The sequence below is a fragment of the Brassica oleracea genome, chromosome C3 (assembly GCF_000695525.1).
Source record: "Brassica oleracea var. oleracea cultivar TO1000 chromosome C3, BOL, whole genome shotgun sequence".
In the NCBI taxonomy this organism is placed as follows: Eukaryota; Viridiplantae; Streptophyta; class Magnoliopsida; order Brassicales; family Brassicaceae; genus Brassica; species Brassica oleracea.
In genome coordinates, this window is record NC_027750.1 from 53,449,762 (window position 1) to 53,471,615 (window position 21,854).

The 21,854-nt window shown below is 37.9% G+C and overlaps 3 protein-coding genes across 4 annotated transcripts; 2 read left to right on the forward strand and 1 right to left on the reverse strand.

Moving 5' to 3' along the window:
* Positions 1–2,601: 2,601 nt before the first annotated feature.
* On the forward strand, positions 2,602–4,818 carry LOC106331936 (intersectin-1). 2 transcript variants are annotated; one of them, XM_013770377.1, is made up of 10 exons: positions 2,602–2,804; positions 3,001–3,123; positions 3,200–3,269; positions 3,365–3,519; positions 3,607–3,708; positions 3,801–4,001; positions 4,085–4,147; positions 4,218–4,354; positions 4,443–4,517; positions 4,611–4,818. In XM_013770377.1, exons 1-10 carry the CDS (start codon positions 2,745–2,747, stop codon positions 4,612–4,614), a joined length of 990 nt encoding a protein of 329 aa, XP_013625831.1. In that variant the 5' UTR covers positions 2,602–2,744; the 3' UTR covers positions 4,615–4,818. The 2 variants fall into 2 exon arrangements, with proteins under 2 accessions (XP_013625831.1, XP_013625830.1); XM_013770376.1 differs by having other exon boundaries at positions 2,603–2,804; positions 4,218–4,370.
* A 6,238-nt stretch (positions 4,819–11,056) lies between these two features.
* Positions 11,057–18,500, forward strand: LOC106335391 (kinesin-related protein 11-like). Its single transcript, XM_013773906.1, has 26 exons — positions 11,057–11,290; positions 11,371–11,711; positions 11,822–11,919; positions 12,013–12,102; positions 12,189–12,241; positions 12,581–12,646; positions 12,737–12,790; positions 13,009–13,068; positions 13,281–13,359; positions 13,453–13,520; positions 13,607–13,663; positions 13,741–13,845; positions 14,229–14,333; positions 14,474–14,581; positions 14,679–14,810; positions 14,919–15,101; positions 15,360–15,509; positions 15,588–15,725; positions 15,879–15,998; positions 16,116–16,166; positions 16,262–16,309; positions 16,451–16,600; positions 16,753–17,466; positions 17,561–17,690; positions 17,781–17,880; positions 18,274–18,500. Exons 2-25 carry the CDS (start codon positions 11,401–11,403, stop codon positions 17,864–17,866), a joined length of 3,156 nt encoding a protein of 1,051 aa, XP_013629360.1. The 5' UTR covers positions 11,057–11,290; positions 11,371–11,400; the 3' UTR covers positions 17,867–17,880; positions 18,274–18,500.
* Positions 18,501–18,552: 52 nt separating this feature from the next.
* Positions 18,553–20,323, reverse strand: LOC106335392 (B-box zinc finger protein 20). The gene is made up of 2 exons (XM_013773907.1): positions 19,879–20,323; positions 18,553–19,304 (listed from the first exon to the last, which is right to left on the reverse strand). Exons 1-2 carry the CDS (start codon positions 20,062–20,064, stop codon positions 18,762–18,764), a joined length of 729 nt encoding a protein of 242 aa, XP_013629361.1. The 5' UTR covers positions 20,065–20,323; the 3' UTR covers positions 18,553–18,761.
* Positions 20,324–21,854: the final 1,531 nt, after the last annotated feature.

Consider the following 21,854-nt stretch of genomic DNA (forward strand, 5'->3'; position numbering starts at 1 on the left):
CTATTTTAAAAAATAAATATAAAAATATTAGCTTACATGTTCGGTCGTGCCGATCCCAGGGACTCCTCCAAGAAATGGAAAGCACACCACTGTGAGAAGCGAAGCACTCTTAACAGAGAAAAAAAATGCCACACAAAAAGGAACGTTTTCAGTTATAACGTTAGCATTTGCAGTCACTAAAAATTACTCAAAAAACTTACTTAGCCAGAAGAGAGCGAGGGAAGACTTTGCTATCAGCGGTATTGTAGACTTTTCTATGGCGGTAAAGCTTTCTAAGCTGCTCACTTCTCTCAAGACCCAACTGGTCAGCTTTGACTTCTGATGCTTGAACCATCTTCCTCGTCTTATATATCTCCATTGTAGCATTCATCTCCCCATTCCAACAGTCTTTTTTTAGCCCGCAACGTACAGATAAACTGACCATGGGCACATTAAAATAAATAAACTGATCATGGGCACATTACTTATAGCTTCCTCCAATCGTGTTCTTTCTTTTTATCTAAAAGATTAGGCAGTTTTTAGGATCGTTGAATCATTGCCACATTGTAAGGAATATTATGAATTTTTATTTTATATTGAAAAGTAGTAGAAAACACGAAACAGTTTATTGCATTTGAATGTTTTTGCAATTTTATTTTTTATTTAATTTGTATAGCATATTTCATGTGTCAAAATATAATTGGTAAAGTGACTTGTGCTTTAGTATATAAAAGATTCTGGTCACAACCATTAGTTTCTTCCATTGAATTGGCGAAAACATATCTTATCACTACCAACACTTACCAATATCTCAAAATTGCTAAATAGCAGAAAAACATATTTCTTCAAACCATCATTTGGTCATTTGGGGCTTATATGTGCATCATATTTTGTAAGTTTAATGACAATTATTTTTCTTCAATGATCGTCTACTCATGCTTCCTTTATCATATATGGTTGTTTTAGGGTGTATAATTTCTTACTTCGAATATATGATGTCGTCCATAATCACAAACTTCTTTGGCAATCACGACCACATATACACAAGTTTAATATAGCATCATATGGTTGATCACACTTTTAAAATAACAAATTTATACCAAATGTGATTTTTTTAGTTAGATTTATTAATCGTCGCCGCTATTATAGTCAGCGTCTATAAATAAAATTAGCTCTAAAAAATTTAGATATCATAAATATTTAAAGTAAATTCAATAATTTTAAATAATTTAAATGCCAAAATTTCACATAATCTACTCTCTTAAATTTCTAGAGCCATTAACTTAAATTTTACTGAAAACTGATCATGTCTGTGAAATTTTCAGTTTATAATGATGACAGAGTATATAGGTGTTATGGGGTTATGTATAGTTATATGCATCTTCTAAAAGCTTGTAAGTTTAATCTCAGTTTCTAATTGTCTTCCTCTTTATTGAAATTCTTTGATAACTATTTTCCAATAGGTTTGATTAATGAATGTGCGTCTGCCATCGTCCATCGCCAACTCTGGCCGGTGAGGTGAATAATCAAAATTTGAATTATACTCGTGCGTCGGCCTATTATTAGGCCCATTTCATTTGACGCCAAATCGTACAATTCAATAAATTAGAGTAATGTGAAGCAGATATTCGCTATTAAAATTAAGAAATTTCAAAAAAAATAATAATGTTAAATTATAAAATATTGGGGGGTTTTTGCACACACACAGGAAGAAAAAAAACAGAGAATTGATAAAAACCTGAAAGCGCGAAGGATAAAAGGAGATACCTGCTGTGCCAGGTGTGGAAATCCGGACGAATTAATAAACCATGTGTTATTTGAGTGTCTTCCAGCACGTCAAGTGTGGGCTCTATCCAAAATCCCATCAAATCCAAACATTTTCCCAATTGGTTATCTCTTTGCTAATATAGACCGTCTATTTTGGAGAGTTAATCCAAAAATGGAGGATCATCAGTTTGCATGGATATTATGGTATATTTGGAAGGGCCGGAACAACAAAGTGTTTAGTAACCTTGACATTGACCCAAGAGACACGCTTCGACTGGCAGAAGTTGAATCAACATTGTGGGCTGAAGCACAGATTATTACTAATCATAGGTTAGTACAGGAAGTACAGGTAAGACCTAATTTAATGACCACAGGAAGATGGTGTTTCACTGACGGTTCTTGGAAAGATAAGAACCTATTTCCATGACAAGGATGACTTAGTACGTTACCAGAGTTTGATGGCTTATTGGGGGCACGAAATGTGAGGGCATGCCTCTCACCTCTTCATTCGGAATGGAAGCATTAATTTGGGCAATGATATGTATGCGAAATTTAAGGTAATTTCAGGTTACGTTTGCAACGGATTGTTCTCAATTGGTGAAGATAGTTTCGGAACTAGAAGAATGACCAGCATTTGAAAGCTACCTGGAAGATATTAAGCTTTTGCGACAAAGTTTTGTCAACTCAGATATTGTTCATGTTCTTAGGACGGAGAACAAAAGGGCGGATAGATTGGCACGTAATGCTAGGCAACAACTTTTTTTCGTCCTTGCAGATTTAACATATTGGTTTACAAAGTTTAATGTTTGTCGTGAAAAAAAAAAAAATAGTCAAAAAGATGTGACGCCATACCAAACGGTAGATGTGATTTCAAACACATATTCTCTCTCTCTCTCTCCTCTCCTTCAATTTATCACCTTTCCGAAGAAGAGGAGATCAGGAGATTAGAAGAGGAATCAGAAGAAGAAGAAACACAGTGTTTGTACTTTGTATAATAAATGGAAGCAATCAGAAAACAAGCTTCAAAGCTCAGAGAACAAGTGGCCAGACAGCAACAGGTTCTCTACTCCCTCTATATTGAATCATAAAAAACCCTAAATCAATTTCAAATTTTAAGTCTAATCCCCTTGTTAGTTATATGGTAAAGCGAATGTTTTTTGCCTGCTTTATTGCTCATAGATGGGATTGATCCTGTTCTTGATCTGGGGAGATGATTTCGTACTGATGTTTCTCTGTTTTTTTTGATGTTTCAAGGCTGTCCTGAGACAATTTGGAGGAGGAGGCTATGGAGGTTCAGATACTGTAATAACCGACGAGGAAGAGTTACATCGGCATCAGAAGCTCGAGAAGCTTTACATCTCAACACGTTCTGCTAAGGTTTACTTTTCTCCTGCTTGAACTATACTTCTCCCTTGCTACTGTTTTACTGAAGTTTACTTTTTCGTCTTCTCAGCATTTTCAACGGGACATTGTTCGTGGTGTTGAAGGATCCATTGTCACAGGATCCAAACAAGTCGAAATAGGTAAACCTTTTTGTTGTCTTATGCATCACTCTTATTTATATTTTCAGAGGTTTATAAAATCCTTTTTTGTTTGATTGTTTTGGTTGCGATTACAGGTACAAAGTTGTGTGAGGACAGCAGAAGATATGGTTCAGGAAATACATGTACAACAAGTGGTAACACACTAACAAGAGCTTCACTTAGTTTCGCAAATGCTCGGGATCAAATGGAGAAAGAGCGCGGAACTCTATTGAAGGCTCTTGGAACACAGGTTTCACTTGAAACAAATTGATGCACTTCATTTTTCTTTTGTATTAAAGCAATATAGCTAAGTTTTACATGATGAAGTTATTATTAGGTCGCTGAGCCACTAAGGGCAATGGTAACGGGAGCTCCATTGGTGGATGCTCGACATTTAGCACAACGCTATGAACGGATGCGACAAGAGGCTGAATCTCAGGTTATACTCATGCCGCGCCTCTTCTTTTTTAAGTGCTCTTTTTTTTTTTTTTTATGTTAACTTAAAACATGTTTTTATTGAACCGACACTAGACTATTGAAGTGTCAAAACGGCAAGCTAAGGTTAGAGAGAATCCTGGTAATCCAGAACTAGTAATGAAGTTGGAATATGCTGAAGCAAAACTACAAGATCTTAAATCAAATATGACCGTACTGGGTAAGGAAGCAGCTTCTGCCATGGCTGCTGTTGAAGAGCAGCAACAAAACCAAACTCTCCAGCGGCTAATCACTTTGGTACTAACTTAGGAGTTGTTTTATTTTCATAGTCATTTACTCCGTGTTTTGTTTTGTAAAATGTTTTTTTTAATGATAAAAAGGTTGAAGCAGAGCGTATTTATCACCAAAGGATCCTCGAGATTATTGAAAGGCTACAAGGAGAGGTATAAGTAGTATATTGGTCACGCACAGCTTTCTTCATTGTTTTAAAAAAACATAATTACAATTGTATAGATGAGAGTTGAGCAACAAAGAATCGAAGGGCCTCAAACTCCACAAGTAGATAACATCACATCTTCGCCTCCTCGTCCTTCATATGAAGAAGTTAGTAATGCTTCTCAGATGCATAATGGAACATCCGATGCCATGGGGTACTTTTTAGGAGAGGTTAGAAAACTTTAAAATGTCATGTAAGATTCACAAGAGCTTACTTAATCTCTTGTTTTTTTTTTGGCGCAGGTCATGTTTCCGTATCAATCTGATTCAGAATTTGAGCTTAGCTTATCGGTTGGAGACTATGTTGTTATCAGAGAGGTTAGCATATTAAATTACCAGTCTTTCATGGTTTAGGACACGTATGATCTGTGAGGACTCATTTACAAGGCTTTTTTTCTTTTGCGGATCCAGGTAACGAGCAGTGGGTGGGCAGAAGGAGAATGTAAAGGCAAAGCAGGTTGGTTTCCTTTTGACTATATCGAGAGAAGGGATCGTGTGCTTGCCACTAAGGTCATAGAGGTTATATAATGTCATTCTTTTGGTGGGTTTTGGTGATACTTTGGGTCTGGTCATGTTTCTCTACTTATTAACTTACAATAAAGAGCAAACATATTTTTTACCACTTTGATGAAGCAAGTCGGGTGTTTTCCAATCTGATCAGAGCCTAGCTCTAACCGCAACTTGGCTTCATCGCATTCATAGCTTATTGTACCTTTCATAGTCTCCTCTCTACAATCTGTAAGAGACAACCGCGATCCAAACCGCACTTCATCCCTCTCTTTAACAGCCTCCATAATATCTTTCCCTAACGCGCCGCTCAAATCTTCCCTAGTAGTTGAGAAGCTGAGGCGTGCCAAATTCGATTTTGTTGTAACTACGTTATCAATCAAACATAAAATTTCAAGATCAGTAAAGAATAACATTTAACGTTTTTCAACAACATAAATCTTAGTAACCTTTGGATAGAGGAAGTAACAAGAGTCATGTTCTTTTTCCTTTTTTGGTAAAATGTTAAAATTTTATACATTTTCAAATTTTTTGAGTGTTGCAAGCAACTTATTACAACACGAAATAGAAACAAAGAAACAACTCAACTCAAGCAAACAAAAAGATACCATCAAGGATTCAAGGAGGTCTTATACAAGAGTGATATTCTTGTAAAGGAAAGAAGCTTGGAGGTTTCATCGGAGACATATATCATTATTAATACGTATGAAATTTATTTTTTTTCTTTTCGACATGGTAAGTGTATTTCAAATATCACACCACGTGACACGTGAGAAAAGGAAAAGCATGCACGTGAGCCAGCTGCGCAATGAAGCTGAAAAAGTGAGTCATATGACAACTACTTAGCTTCGATAAGCAGACACTTCTGTATCTATCACGTATAAGTAATTGATTCGATAAAATCCTAAAAATCTATGTCGCATTCTGTCTTTATAGTTCTTTTTTGTTCCAAACATTAATTGTTGGGGTCAAAAATATCATCCAAACTTACGTGTTTCCAAGAGGCCAAGACAACTTTCCAATTATCGTAGTTGTTCTTATAATAATGGCTAATGATAGTAACTACTATTATTCAAGATTCCTCATAACAGGGTACTGCTTAAGCACTATGTCGAGCTAAAACGAATACTCGACCAAAAGATGTATTAACCTTATTTTATTATCATAGGACAACTGATATTTGTAAAAAATAATAAGAACATAAATCAAAATTACAATACTGAAATATAAGAATAAAGAAGAATTGCATAGTCGAGATGGTTAATCTATTTCCTTAAATATTTAAATGCCTTGTAGTGTGACGGTTTCATAGCGCTCAGATTCCTAAGATACAAATGCAACATTGTTTTTGTTTACTATCACCGAAAAACAGAATCTATCGAACATAATTTTGTGTTGTACTCTCAGACTCAAAAAACTAAAAAATATTCAAACGGAGGATCTTGGTTTTGTTGTTCTTGATCGTATGAAATCCATTTTTCTAAATGGCTTATTAGCCTTATATAAAAAAAAGAGATTGAAAAGCACAAGTTAATGGCTTTTACAAAACCAAAACGTACAAATGCAGACTTTTAATACATATATTAATCACAATAAAGATGAGCTAAACACTATTGTCACCTAGATTTTATTGTGTGATTAAAATGAAAATATTATGTTTGACCAATTTGAAAAACACTAAAATATACTTCAATATGGATCTGCTTTTTTTTTTGTGTAAAATTAATTTAACACAAAAGATTATGTTTTTTGATAAAATGTGAATATTATACCAAAAAGGAACAAGAGTAGATTTACAAGGGCTTTAAAGCAAGAAGTTACATATGGCTAAAAAAAAATAAAAAACTAAGATGGAACTAGAGCAAACTAAGGATTAGGCAACATGATCTAGGCGAACCTAAACCACTGAGATAGGAGTCCTTGACAACGCTTATGGGGTAAGCGAGCAAGGAGGGTGTCTCTCAAAGTCTTGTTGATCTTATTGAACAAGACGGATGTGGATGCAGGAGAACCATTGTGGAGTCTGTTGTTCCTTTCTCCCCACAGGAAGAAAACCACCGCCTGAACAAGAAGCTTCTTTAGCGTTGCTGAGAGGCCTGGCGTGTCAGTGAGCATCCAAGCGATAAGAGAATCCCAGTTATTGAGAGTGAGGTTATGTTGTCCAAGACGAGGGAGAATGGCTGCCCATAGCTGATCAGCAACGCTACATTGCAGGAACACATGGCCACGAGATTCCTGTCCAGAGCCACACAGACAGCAAGTTGGAGAATCACATAGGCCCCAGTTCGCTAACCTTGATACCATGTAAGAGTAATATATTTCTTATATATCAAGAATGTACATTAGAGAGCTTTATATACACGAGTCTAAGCTAGGGTATTAGAAGTACATTAAATGAGAACATATATTGTGTCCATATATGAAGAGATACTAGAATCAATCAAGTATTATGATTGATCCTTAATATCCCTCACTGGTAAGCGGTTCAGGGTTGTCACCCAGAAGTTGAAGGCATGCTTAGGAACTGCATGTTTGAACCAAACAGACTTCTCCCAATAAACCGGAGGAGCAGTTTGTCTTATAAGCTCCCACGTTTTTTTGATAGAAAACACTTGGGCTCTGTTACCAAGCGGCCCCCAGCAGTAAGCATCAGCATTGTCTGCGTTAGTAGGCGGTAGGATCTCCAGCAAAGTAGTTCTCAGGCAAGCGAGAGGGCGTACGGCAACGAGAAGATGGGAGGAGCTAAACGCCCTGACGAGTTCCATCTCTGACTGTAGCTGTGATAGGAATACCAAGCCTGGAAGGGCCAGTCGTACCGATGAAGTCAATGAGAGGACCGTGAGGAAGCTAATTGTCAAACCAGTAGCTAGCTTGCTGTCCATTCCCTATGTTACAGCCAATCAGATGACGAGCCAGGGGTCGGAGAGAGATCAGAGATTTCCAAATCCAAGAGTGACCTGGTTGTGGTTCAGCATTACAGTAAGTACACCTTTTTAGGTGGTGTTCTCTGTTCCAAGTAACCCAAAGCGAGTTAGTACCAGCGAATTGTAACCAAACCAGTCTGAGAGTGAGAGCCTTGTTCCATAGAAATAGGTTTCTCAATCCAATTCCACCCTCGCTTTTTGGAAGGCATAAGTCATACCACGAGACCTTAGCATTTCCGCGAGCGTCGGGGTTGGAGGACCATAGGTAGTCTCGACAGATTTTCTCAATCTCCTTAATGCACCCGTTAGGGAGAACAAAGGTAGAGAGCCAGAAATTAATCAAGTTGTTGATTACCGATTTGATAAGCTGCAGTCTTCCCGCATAGCTAAGCAGTCTAACCTTCAAGCTTTGGATTCGCCTCCTTATGTTGTCAACAAGAGGCGAGTACTCAGACTTTTTAAGGCGCCGATGATGTAGAGGCAGACCCAAATATCTTATGGGGAGAGTGCCCAAGAGATAGCCACTAGCGTTTAGAGTAGTTGTTTATGTGTCATCCATGCCCGCATGGAACAGAGCAGTCTTTTCCTTATTCAAACCCAGCCCAGATAGGAGGAAAAACTCATCCAGAGACTCTGCTATACCAGTGAGAGAGTTGCTTGAGCCGTCAAAGAAGATCATGAGATCGTCGGCGAAGCAAAGGTGTGAAATTTTCAGGTTCGGTCCTAGAGGATGATACCCAATAAGGCCAGAGTCGAACTTCTCTGTGAGCAGAGATGAGAATACCTCCATAGCGATGATGAAGAGCGTTGGGCTAATAGGGTCCCCCTGTCTTAGGCCACAACCACCGTTGAAGTACCCACAGTGCTCGCCATTGACATTTATAGAGAAGGAAGTGGTTGTAATGCAGTTTCTGATCCAGTTGATGAAGATACCTGGGAAATCAGCGGCTCGGAGGACTTCCAGAATGAAAGGCCAGCTTACGAAATCAAAGGCCTTCCTTATGTCAACCTTCAGAAGACACCTAGGAGAAGCGTTCTTAGATCCAAATCCCTGCACTAGCTCTGTAGCGAGGAGGACATTCTCCATAAGGAGACGACCTTTGACAAACACATACTGTGATGGAGAGATCATAGATGGCAGCAACTTCTCCAAGCGTCGTGCAAGAATCTTTGAGACCACCTTATAGACATCATTACAACACGAGATAGGTCTAAACCCACTCATCCTCTCAACTTCTGTCGATTTAAGCATTAAGGTAATAGATGTGGCGTTCCATTGTTTGAGGATATGACCTGAAGAGAAGAACTCTTGCACTGCTTGAGTGAAATCGTTCCCTATGATAGGCCAAGCTCTTCGGTAGAACTCTCCTGTGTAGCCATCAGGGCCAGGCGCCTTATTGGCAGGGAGATCAAACACCTCCTTCTTTATCTCCGCTTGGGAAACTGGTGCCATGAGCATACCTTTACAAGCCTCATCACATTTGAAAGATGTTAGACGGTGGATTTCCCCAATATCATCATTAGAGAGAGATGGGGAGGGGCTGCCAAGGAGGTTTGTATAGTAGTCCACACAATGGCTTTTGATATCATTGATATTCTCTAGCCTGTTGTTCTGGTCATCTGTTAGGTAATGTATTTGATTCTCTGATCTTCGGGTCTACATAGATCGATGGAAAAGAGAAGAGATACAGTCCCCCAGCTTCACCCAAGTCACCTTTGATCGCTGATAGATAAACTTTTTTTCAGCCTTTGCCAGCCTAACCCAATTTTGATGGGCTTCTCTTTCTCTTTCGGCAGAAGTAACCGATGGAGAAGATAAGAGATCAACTTGAGCAGATAGCATACCAACATGTGACTCTTGGACTCGTTTTTACAAGTCAGAATAATGCTCTCTGTTGATGTCTTTTATCACTGATTTCAGTATCTTGAGTTTCTTGGAAAACTGGAACATAGCAGTTCCTGGAATGTTGGTGTTGTCCCAGAAGGCCTCCAACCGAGGGGTGAACGGCTCGTGATTCATAAGGAAGTGAGAGATCTTGAAAGGTTTCTTGCTTTTGACCCGCGAGCTAATGATGACAGTACGTGGACAGTGATCCGAAAAGTCCATATCACCAAAATGACCATATGAGATTGGGAAAGAGAGGAGCCAGTTGTCATTGACAAGGATCCTGTCAAGCTTCTTCGCGAGGAGTTTTGCTGTCTGGTTATTCCACCAAGTGAACATACTGCCCCGGTAGGTAAGATCTGAGAGGCCTGAGCAAGAGAGACAATCCCGAAACTGCAGCATACCTTTTAGAGATTCTAGTACTACCAGAGGAGCTATCGGCGGGATCAATAGATTGGTTGAAATCCCCTAGCACCACCCAGGGCTCGGAAGCAATTATGGGGTCAGCTGACAGAGCACTTATCTCCTCCCATAACAGTTCCCTTCCATTCTTACAGTTTACCCCATAAACGTAAGAGACCGCCATGTCAGTTGAAGAGTTAGGCAGACGGACAATGGATGTGATCATCTGCTTAGACTTTGAGTGTAATAATAATAAGTTAATGGATATAATGTCCAATTAACAAATTAAGACCATAGTCCAAATCCATAATCTATAAAGTAGTTATTTGCTAATTTTTACATTTAGCCAAATTTTGAAGCTTTATAAACTTTTCAAGTAACCCACTTTAAATTTTCATTTCTCATTCAAACTACTACGATTTTGACATATGGTTACACTACTTCATAGTGACGAACATTCGGTTACTCTGACGAACATTCGGTTACACTATTTCATAGTGTCAAACTTTCGGTTATTCTGACGAACGTTTTCGTCAAGAAACTTACCGAAATATAGCCTAAAACCATTTTGTCAAAAACGAGTTCAAAAAAAAAGACTCGATTTAGTTTAGTTGCTAAAACAAATTAAACGAAACAACTTGGGTTTTGGATCATATGGCCCAGCTAAACGGTATAATCTTATTTAATAAGTATATTTTGAATTGTGTGTTGTTGTTGGTATATCAACTAGCGTTACATGTGTTAAATGAAAATAAATTATTTTAGCGTTAGTCAATAGCAATAAATTAATATTCTGCTGATTGTAAACGAATTAAACCCCCTAGTTTCACACCTGATTATACGGAATTACCCTTGCTAACTCGTTGATTAATCAAATGCCCGACAGAAGTTCGTCAAGTTTATATGCAGAAATGAAAGGGTAAAAAGGGGAAATTATCGAGCCATTGTTATTCCCGCTCGTCTCGTGGCTTGAAAAACTTTTAAACTGGTGCGCGCTCTTTTTACTACTAGGTCACACGGTGATTGTCACAGCAGCATACGGTAAAAATATTTTAAATAAATGAAAAATATTAAGTTGTCGTTCTCCTCCCTGTCAACTACCACAATTAAATAATTAAATATATGTAAATTTGGAAAGGCACAGAAAAAAACAAAATTCAAAATCTGAATTCTCAGCCTCCTCGTTTCTTCACCAAGGAGGAGAGAGAGAGAGGCATCTACATCAATTCGACCTTCTTCCTTTCTCTCTCTACAGCACATTCGCTTAAAGAAGACGAAACAATTGGTCTCACCTTCTCTCTCTACCAGCAAAACCGAATCTAAAGGAGAGAGAAGAGAAGGAGGCTACAATGATTTATTCTGTCTCCAGCCATGTGAGCTCCCACTGACACATTCTCTGCACCTTCCTTCGAAATCATTTTTAATTACTTGATTCTTCTTCACCGTGACCTAGTCGCCGGAGTTGATCCTCTAGGTTTAGTGAATGGCTTCATCGTTCTCGAACCGCAGACCACCAAGTCCCGCTTCTTCCACTTCTTCTTCTCATCTCAGCAGCCGTCTCATTCCCCGTTCCTCCTCCACCTCCGCCTCTTCCTTTACCAACTCCGGCTCACGATCCATGACGACGCTTAGTCGCACCTTCTCCGACTCGGGGCTAATCGGCGGCTCCGGGAGCTTCGGAACTGCGTCGCCTGTTCCTTACCCGTCGGAGGAGCTTCTCGGCGAGCCTGTGGAGGAGACTGTTAGCTCCGAGCGGGATAGTATCTCCGTCACCGTTCGTTTTCGACCGTTGAGGTATACAAATAGATCTGATCGCCGTGGACCAGATCTCCCAATCGATGCAATTCGAGTGGTTTAATTATTGGGATTTTGAAATTGATTTATGTTATTGGTTTTGTTTGCAGTGATAGAGAGTATCAGAGAGGGGATGAAGTTGCTTGGTACCCCGATGGGGATACCATGGTTAGGCACGAGTACAATCCTCTCACTGCTTATGCATTCGGTATTGCCTTCTAACTCTATTTTTCGGATGATGGTTTATTTGTGGAGATCATATCATTTTCTTGCTGAGTGAATATTTTTTTTTGATGTTCAGATAAAGTTTTTGGACCACAAGCAAATACTATGGACGTTTATGACGTAGCTGCAAGACCAGTAGTTAAGGCAGCTATGGAAGGTGTTAACGGTATGCAAATCTCCGCTAGGCCAATTGGTCTCCATGTTAGTATTGCTTGCAGAAAATCTTCTGACCCAGTGTTGCGACTTTGACAGGAACTGTTTTTGCTTATGGTGTTACAAGTAGTGGAAAGACCCATACAATGCATGTAAGAGTTTTCCTTTCTTTCCCTTTTATACGTTTCTCTACTATGAATCTGGATCTATTTTGCAACTTCGTTCTCCTTTGATATCTGATGGTTATTTTGGATTTACTGTAACAATTTACATGGACCACTTCCACTTGACAATAAACTGTAACTGATGGTTACGTGAATTTGAAATACTCATGTGAAACGAAATTTGAAGGTCTTCATTTAGATTGACCGTGTTTATCTTTAGTTAAGTAGCTGGATGAACGATTGGATATCAAATTCTCATCCAATCAAGTAGAACATATCTCTGATATTGTTTTCGTTTTGCCATTGGTTCTTTTGCAATATGCTTAGGGTGATCAAGAATCTCCTGGGATCATACCGCTAGCAATAAGAGACGTGTTCAGTATCATCCAGGATGTAAGTGGTTTTCACGTCTTTTCTCATCCTATCACGTCTTTTTCTCCAATGAATTCATGTTCCCTAATTGGATTCGTCTCTATATTTCAGACTCCAGGAAGGGAGTTCCTGCTCCGTGTTTCATATCTTGAAATATACAACGAGGTTAGTTGTCTATCCTTGATATATGATTCGCTAAGCCCTGCAAAATAAACTCTTAGGCTGGGATTGTTTTCCTACTCTTATACCTTATCACTGGGAACTATACTGCTTAAATATGTATATATAAATTTGGCTGATTACTCATCACCGTTTTGCTTTTTACTTGAGTGTTTGTATGTTTCATCTGTCTACAGTTTATCTGATCTCTGTCCTTGTATCAGGTGATAAATGATTTACTGGATCCAACAGGCCAAAATTTACGAGTTAGAGAGGATTCCCAGGTTTGCTTAACAACTATTGAATGCTTAACTTAACTTTTCTCTCTCACACACACGTGCAAGTCTATAACATTGTGGTCGAAATAGAAACATTAAGAACGTATTAGTTTCGAATCACTATATGATGTGAAGTCGCTTATATATTAGTTCACATTGCACCCGTCCTGTTGTATGAATCAGTTTGGTTAAGTACAAAGTGTAATATTTGTTTCTAGGGGACTTATGTCGAGGGTATCAAGGAAGAAGTTGTTTTGTCTCCTGGTCACGCACTATCCTTCATTGCAGCTGGTGAAGGTAATTATAAATTTTTACCTCTGAAACATGTCTTGATATTCTTAACTCTGTTTATTCCATCTCTCCTTAATAGTGCTCTTGTTTCAATGGCAGAACATCGCCACGTTGGTTCAAATAATTTCAATTTGATGAGCAGCAGAAGTCACACTTTATTTACACTGGTATCTCTTCAAGCTCCATAAATTTGTCAAAGCGTAATTTATTGCCTCTTACTACATGTTTTAAGTCTAATTTGTATCTGTTGCAGATGATTGAAAGTAGTGCTACTGGAGATGAGTATGATGGAGTTATTTTTTCTCAACTCGTAAGTGTTATTTGTTTAACTATTGTATAAGATTATTTCTTTCAAGAGGGGCTCTAACTATATAATTTCTTGTTTAGAATTTGATTGATTTGGCTGGATCTGAGAGTTCCAAAACTGAAACAACTGGATTGAGGAGGAAAGAAGGTTCATACATAAACAAGAGTCTTCTAACTCTTGGAACTGTAGGTGTCTTTTCTTAGTTTGGGCTATCCTTCCATTTACCATTTGTTCTTAAATATGTAATGATGACATGTCAATCAAAAAACACTGTTACTGCAAAATGATGGATTTGCTAATAGGAACAGTTCAATTAGCTTCCACATCCCATTGGTGGCATTAAAGAATCATGAAATAATTTGCAGTTCCACTGGGAATACACTTAGGATTATGATTTCGTTTCTTTTTTTTCATTGATCTGGTGTCCTAGTGTTTCTTGATGCTTGACTTTCTGATAAATAGTATGTCATCCTTCTTGTTTTTGTCTGTCAATAGTAGCATCATTAGTCACTTAAACCTTTGAGATAGTAGGGCGTTTTAATTATTTCTTGCTGTTTCATTTATGAAGGTGATTGGAAAACTTAGTGAGGGTAAGGCAACTCACATTCCATATCGTGACTCTAAGCTAACTCGTCTTCTGCAATCATCACTAAGTGGCCATGGGCATGTTTCGGTGAGATCTTATGTATTTGGTGAAATATTTCCCTAGCTGTACTCTATACTCTTGTCTATATTGACTATCTGTAATAAGCGCTACTCCACCGTAACAACATAGAACTAATTCAGTATTTTGTTTTCCTTCTTTTCTTATAGCTCATATGTACAATTACTCCCGCGTCAAGCAGTAATGAGGAAACTCATAATACATTGAAATTTGCCAGCAGAGCAAAGAGTATAGAAATATATGCTTCACGCAATCAGGTGATCTTTTTAGCATGCTTTACAATAAGGTACTTCACTATACTTAAGGTACAACTACAACCTATGCTCAATGCTATTTTTAATGTCCTAAAAGCAGATTATAGACGAAAAGTCACTGATTAAGAAATATCAAAGAGAGATCTCAATCCTCAAACTAGAACTTGATCAGTATAGAAAGGGTATGCTTGTTGGTGTCAATCATGAAGAGTTAATGAGCTTAAAGCAACAGGTTCTGACTTCTTTTAAGATCACTGTTATCCTGAATATATTTTGCTGTGTTCTAAACTGACGGGTTCTAAAGTCAGTGACTGACCTATCTATTTATTTCTCATAACAGTTAGAAGAAGGTCAAGTGAAAATGCAATCAAGATTGGAGGAAGAAGAAGAAGCCAAAGCAGCTCTAATGAGCAGAATCCAAAAGCTTACCAAGCTCATACTGGTCTCTACCAGGAATTCTATTCCTGGATATTTGGGCGATGTACCCACTCTCCAGCGCAGTCTCTCTGCGGGTAAAGATGATGTAAGTTTTCTGATATAACCTAAATGATAATAATTTCAGTGGTTCAGCTAGTTATTTCATCCATTGTGAGGTGAACCAACAAAAGAAGTTCTGGAAATAGGTGGTTTCGTTGATTTAACCTGAATAAATTTTGCTTTTGGTCAAAGACCAAGTAGTTTATTATTCTATCAGCTGCTTTACTGCTGCATGTTGCCTCCACATCACAGAAGCTGTTTTAAAACACAATTGGTCATTTTGTGTTGCTTTTTTGCTTTTCAGAAATTGGCTTCTCCGCTCTTGGATAATGATAATCCGGGATCTCCATCTTCTACCTTGGCTCTTGTATCAGATGCTTCCTTAGGTTTTAGCCACCAGAGATCTTCCAGTAAATTGAATGGCGAAACCTCACCGGAGGCAGAATCTACTCAAGTGAGTAAATTACCCCCAAAGTATGTATTGATTGCCAGAACTGGCATCTGATAGTTGTGAGCGTATGACCTTTTGTAGGGTGTCATGACGCCAGATGAAATCGACCTTTTGGTTGAACAAGTTAAGATGCTTGCTGGTGAGATAGCATTCAGTACAAGCACACTAAAGCGTTTGGTGGATCAGTCCGTAGATGATCCAGAAAACTCACAAACTCAGGTAAAGATACTTTCTGATATTTCTGTACTATGCCATTGAAGGTCCGTTTTATAGATACGTTTTGTGATTTTTCAAACAGTACTTGATTGTTTACCTGAAGTGACTCATTTACCTTTAGCTCAGATAACGAACCTAATAAATTGTTGCATGCAGATACAGAATTTGGAACATGAGATTCAAGAAAAGCAAAGACAAATGAGGGCCTTAGAACAGCTCATAATTGAAAGTGGTGAAGCTTCAATTGCCAATGCATCACTGGTTGAGATGCAACAGGTACTTAACCTCCACATCTCATTCACTGCGAGAAAATGATCTTGGACCCTTTCAAGGTCACTGGTTCAAGGGTCAGCGCCTTCCAGCTAATATATCACGTTCTTTTGTTGTTTTCAGAAAGTTATGAGTTTGATGAGCCAGTGCCATGAGAAGAGCTTTGAGCTGGAGGTGAAAATTTATTCTTCTTTTTAAAATATCACCTTGCTTACTACAGCAGCCAAATCAAAAGCCATATGTCTAACTTGGTTCTAACTATTGAACAGATCAAATCAGCAGACAATTGCATTCTCCAAGAACAACTACAGAAAAAGGTTGGTAGGATGTTTTCCTCCTTTCGAAATTGTGCATAAGTCTTATCTTTTTCTCTCCATTCTTCTTGCTTCTATTTGATTCATACATTGAACATTGTTCTCTGGAAAATTCTTCTTACCAAACTTTCTCCAACAATGTAGTGCACCGAGAACAAAGAACTACATGAAAAGGTGAACCTTCTAGAGCAACGTCTGAATGCAGTATCTGGTGAAAATTCTTCACCATCTTGTTCCAATAATACGGTATCTGGAGAGTATGCAGACGAACTAAAACGGAAAATACAGTCGCTGGTAAATCTACAAACATACATACATTCTCAGTTACATAAGTATCCTAGTAAATATTTACACGCTAAACATAGACAATACATCAATCTGATCATCTCTTTATACTTACATTACCTTTTCTTCTTGCGTGGATGTTTTTTACGTTCTGTATTTAGGAAATAGAGAACGAAAAGTTGAAGCTAGAACATGTTCAGATTGTGGAAGAGAACAGTGGTTTACGAGTACAAAATCAAAAACTAGCTGAAGAAGCTTCATACGCTAAGGAACTAGCCTCTGCTGCTGCTGTTGAGCTGAAAAATCTGGCCAGTGAAGTAACAAAACTCTCACTGCAAAACACAAAGCTAGGCAAAGAATTGGCAGCTGCAAGAGACTTGGCTCAAACGCGTAATCCAGTAAACGGAGTTAATAATCGCAAGTACAGCGACGGGGTAAGGTCAGGAAGAAAGGGAAGGATCTCTTCAGGCAGGTCAAGTGGTGATGAGTTTGATTCATGGAATCTCGACCCGGAAGATCTGAAAAAGGAGTTGCAAGCAAGGAAACAGCGAGAGGCGTTTCTTGAGTCTGCATTGGCAGAGAAAGAGTTCATAGAAGACGAATACAGGAAAAAAGCAGAAGAAGCAAAGAGAAGAGAGGAAGCTTTAGAAAACGATTTGGCAAACATGTGGGTACTTGTTGCCAAGTTGAAAAAAGACAATGGTGCGTTGTCTGAAATCAATGGCGCTGACTCTGCAAGGGAATTGGAGAAGAATCAAAGCAACGTGGTTCTGAAAGAGAGACAAGTCGCGAGTGCACCGAGGCAGCCTGAAGTAGTTGTGGTAGCTAAAACCGAAGAGACACCAAAAGAGGAACCTCTTGTTGCTCGTCTCAAGGTAAATATAACGAGATGAACTTTCTACATTGTTTATCTGTGAAGTAGTCTTTCTTTTACAAATGTTTAAAGAAGATTTTATAACAATGAGACAGGCACGAATGCAAGAAATGAAGGAGAAAGAGATGAAATCACAAGCGAATGGAGACGCAAACTCTCACATTTGTAAAGTGTGTTTCGAGTCTCCCACGGCAGCAATTCTGCTCCCTTGCCGCCATTTCTGCTGTAAGTCACAACTTCATCTCCAGGAAACCTGCTTACTCTTTTTTTTTTTTCTTTTAAAAAAATCTAATTAAAAGATGTTTCACTTTACAGTATGTAAATCATGTTCCCTCGCGTGCTCTGAATGCCCAATCTGCCGCACAAAGATCTCTGATCGGCTCTTTGCGTTTCCGTCTTGACAAAGGCAACAAAGGTACCTTTTTACAAGTGAAAGCAAAATGTTTAGGTAACATTCCATTTTGGGTTCTTTTCGTAATAGAAAACGTTCAAACCAAACTGAAACTAAAATCCTAGTTCGGATGAGTTTGGTAAAGTTTTTGTTTCTCTACAGCTTGTACGTCACAGTTTCGGCCTTGTTTCTTCGATTTATTAGAACCTGAGTTTAACCGATTTAAGCTTAATAGGTTCAGTGTTCGGATGTTTCAAAAAAAAAAAAGGTTCAGTGTTAGGATTCATAATTGGAGGAACTTAGATCATGATCTTCACTCACATTAATTTACTTTGACACCTCGTAGGTTAGATGAGTTTCTTAAATAAAATTACAAAAAAGATGTAAACAAATTAATCAGGTTGGATGATCTTGCAGGTGTCATGAAGTGTGGGTGAAGCCTGTTGCTATATATTTTGTTGATGGGGTGGTTGAATAGTTTTAACATGGACTCATTTTGTATGTAAGATAATATAATTATATTTATCACTAAAATGGGAAAAGGGATTCTTTTGCATATCACCAAAACTGCAAAAGGTTGATGGGGTTGCCGATCATGACCATTGTGCAGCAAAAAGAGAAAAAATCATTTGATGTTGGTTTAATTGACCATTCCCTTGAGAATTCATAATTTCATATTTGGCTAATTGGTTGGTTCCACAGATCCAGTTACTAGTTATATTATTGACCATCCAATATAGTTGGACGGTAGTCAAAGTTGTCAATCTAAATCCGAATTTTTGTTGACAAAGACAAACAAATTCTTCCTTACAGAAAAAAATAAAAATTATACTTTGAGAAATACAGAAACAACAAAAGTTTGTTTGATTAGTAATCTCAAACTCCAACAAACCAAATGAAAAGGTTCAGGAAAAAGGTTTTTGTTCCCAAAACCCTTGATGAAGGTACTGTGAGGAAGAACCATCGTAAACCATATAGGACTCATTGTTATTAGTATTCATAGTGTTATCCTCATAGGAGACACAAGAAGGATGTTCAAGCAGATCCTCCACTCTCCAACCCGGTAACGTTTCCATCAAGTACTCTGATATACTGCCCGTACCACCCGATCCGGAACCAGAGTCGCTTACTTGATGATAGTTTTCATCTAACCCGTAATAGTAATTGCTTGTAGTTGTCGAAGGAGAGCTCGCAAAGACCTCACTGGAGGCCGAGCTCGGGACCTCACCTGATACTGATTTAGGTCTGGTTTTGGCCCGGCTCAATGCTGCTGTAGAGTTTGAATTGGAAGCTTTCGGGTATGTGGATGGAGAGGCAGAGATCTTGACGCCGGTAAGGAGGAATCTATTGTGTTTCTTAGTGTGTTCATTAGCTTGGTGTATTGGAATGTCACACTCTCTGCATAGTATTGCTCTGTCTTCTTGGCAAAATAATAATGCACGCCTCTCCTATCATATGGATAAAGATTTGATTCCATTTAATAATAGTAGTAGATAATCAAAGAGGACTATTGTTTTGTAATCACGTATTCTCTAAAAGTATTTGTATTATTTTATTTATTTTTTAGATTTGACCTCTTTTTCCCTAAAAGATATTGCTCTTTATTCTTTTATTGAAAGAAGGGAAAAAAAAGAATATCTTTTAGATATCTTTCTCTTCACTGCTTCACCTTCCCAAAGAAGAAAGTAATTTTAAAATACTGTAAGTAACTCGATTCAATTGGTTAATTACCTAATTTTGATGCACTTCCTAAGAACTTATCAAGAATTTAGTAATCTCAATCTTTATCATGTTTCAGTTTTTATGAAGGCAAGTAAAGTTGGAAAAAATTTCCAGGAAAGAAAAAGGAAAATCAATCATATTCTCACCAACCAATAAGTAAATCTCAGAAGAAGAAGAAAAAGGTAAACTGATTGTGAAATCCAGGTTTCATCAATAGTAACACACATCCAAATATTCATGGAAAAGTTTGAGAATGTTCTTGAAAACCAAAAGATAGATATGTTTTGAATTTGTTCTTACCCCGCATATATCACAGAGAGGAGCATCTTTGAAAGTAGGAGAAGTGAGAGAGAATCGTTGATGTTTTCCGGCAAGCTTATTAGCGAAATGAACATGGCGATCACAACCATTACAAAGAGCTGCTTCATCTGCACAACAGAACACTGAAGCTTCTTCTTTATCACACACATCACACCAAATCTTCATCTTTCACTCTGCTTTTTTTCTTTTTAATAAAAACAAAGATTTTTTTATTTATTTCCTCTCTGAAAAAGATTTTGTTTTTCTAGATTTCACAAGATTGGCTCTGAACTCACTATCTTTCTCTCAACTTGGATCCTTGGACCAGTACTATACAATAGTATTTATAAAGACATTCATGTGGGGTGAGTGTATGTAATATGGTGTATGTAGAGATGATGATGATGGGTATGAGTGTGGGCAAAAAGGGTAAGAATAATGTGATGGCTTTATAGATAAGCAGCTTAGCTTTCCTTTGTCTTTTTCTTTTTACTCTTCCTCTCATTTTCTTGATAGCTACTCTCTCCCTAGCTTTGAATTGCCCACATTGATTTGCTTTCGCACCCGGTTCCTTCCGGTTTTTATTTTCTTTATTTTCCCTTCTAAATTCTAATATTGCATCAACTGTATGTTATTATTACTTTTTCTGGATGTCGAAGTGCTTAAGTTCTAAGGAACATACACCTCTTTATTGTTACATGTAACGATCTCTAAACACGGATTGAAGAACTATATATTTCGTAACTCATAAGCTTCAGTCACGTTTTGCATTGAATTTTTGATTTCATATAGAAGGAAGCAGGGATTAATAGTAATTTGCCAGACTTAAGCCACTTAAGTTTCATTTTATCTAATACGAATTAATATTGGTTAGTTGCCAAGCTCTCGTTTGAAACGTGCCTTAAAGTGGACATGTCATGCCTAGCTATCTATCTATTCATGACCAAGTTTACATTAATGTAACACGTACTTGTGTTTAACTGTTTTTAGATAAGATGGTTTGTAAAAGGACTACTGCACCATAATTTTTTGATAGTAAATGATAAATTTTCCTAAACTAGCTTTCCTATAAGCGTTGCATTAAACATAACTAACTATTGTGCCAAAAAAATGCTCATGATGTAAACTTAAGTATTTAAAATCTGTAACTTCTTATTATTATTAATCAATCATAAGGTGCCCTTGAGAGTTACAAAAAGATAAAAAGAAAGACATAAATATGGAAAATGTACAAATACAAGGAAAATGAAACTAGGGTTTTCCCTTCTCTAAGCCGTCTCTCTCTCTCTCTCATGCGGCCGCCTTTCTTTCTCTAGGTATTGGGCCGGTTATAGACCAAGCCGGTTATGGACATCCACAATATGATTTATAACATTCCCCCTTTGATGCCATAACCATTTAGAGCTTGTAATGTGCTTTAATGTTGCCTCATTAAAACCTTACCAGGAAAACCCAATTAGGACAAAACCATGGTGAAGGAAAAAGAGTACAACACACATTACTCCCCCTGATTAACCTCTCCAATTTTCTGTAATCCGTGGGTGATGAAGATCTTGGACATAATACGCTTCGTCCTCGAACATGATAGTTGGTTCTTCTTTACCATCGGCCATGCCACAATCTGATCAAACATATTGAGTCATCGACCTCAAACACACACACAAAAAATCTTGGATGATGTTGCTGTGATATGCGTGTACCACCATGTGTAAAACATAACCTGTCTGAAAACAAATCAACAAAACCAAATAACCCTTCTTTGGGCTGGTTAGTATAAACCAAAATCAAAGGCTTCTTCATCGTCCTTATTATGGACCAATCAGATCAGTGTCTAAAACAAGACGTATGCATCGTCCATCTCAGGACTAAATGGACTTCTTTATCGTCCACCTTTGGACTGAATGGATCAGTGTCCAAAACAAGTGATCTCACGCCCATGTACTAGATAATGGGTGAGACTGGTCCATATTAAATCT

Coding starts and splice junctions, on each gene's coding strand:
- LOC106335392 (XM_013773907.1), bottom strand. CDS start 20,064: ATGAAGATTTGGTGTGATGTGTGTGATAAAGAAGAAGCTTCAGTGTTC. Junction 19,305..19,878: donor CTCTCTGTGATATATGCGGG/GTAAGAACAAAT, acceptor TCCATATGATAG/GAGAGGCGTGCATTATTATT.
- LOC106335391 (XM_013773906.1), top strand. CDS start 11,401: ATGGCTTCATCGTTCTCGAACCGCAGACCACCAAGTCCCGCTTCTTCC. Junction 11,920..12,012: donor TCTCACTGCTTATGCATTCG/GTATTGCCTTCT, acceptor TTTGATGTTCAG/ATAAAGTTTTTGGACCACAA. Junction 15,510..15,587: donor CGGAGGCAGAATCTACTCAA/GTGAGTAAATTA, acceptor GACCTTTTGTAG/GGTGTCATGACGCCAGATGA.
- LOC106331936 (XM_013770376.1), top strand. CDS start 2,745: ATGGAAGCAATCAGAAAACAAGCTTCAAAGCTCAGAGAACAAGTGGCC. Junction 3,270..3,364: donor ATCCAAACAAGTCGAAATAG/GTAAACCTTTTT, acceptor TTGCGATTACAG/GTACAAAGTTGTGTGAGGAC. Junction 4,002..4,084: donor TCCAGCGGCTAATCACTTTG/GTACTAACTTAG, acceptor AATGATAAAAAG/GTTGAAGCAGAGCGTATTTA.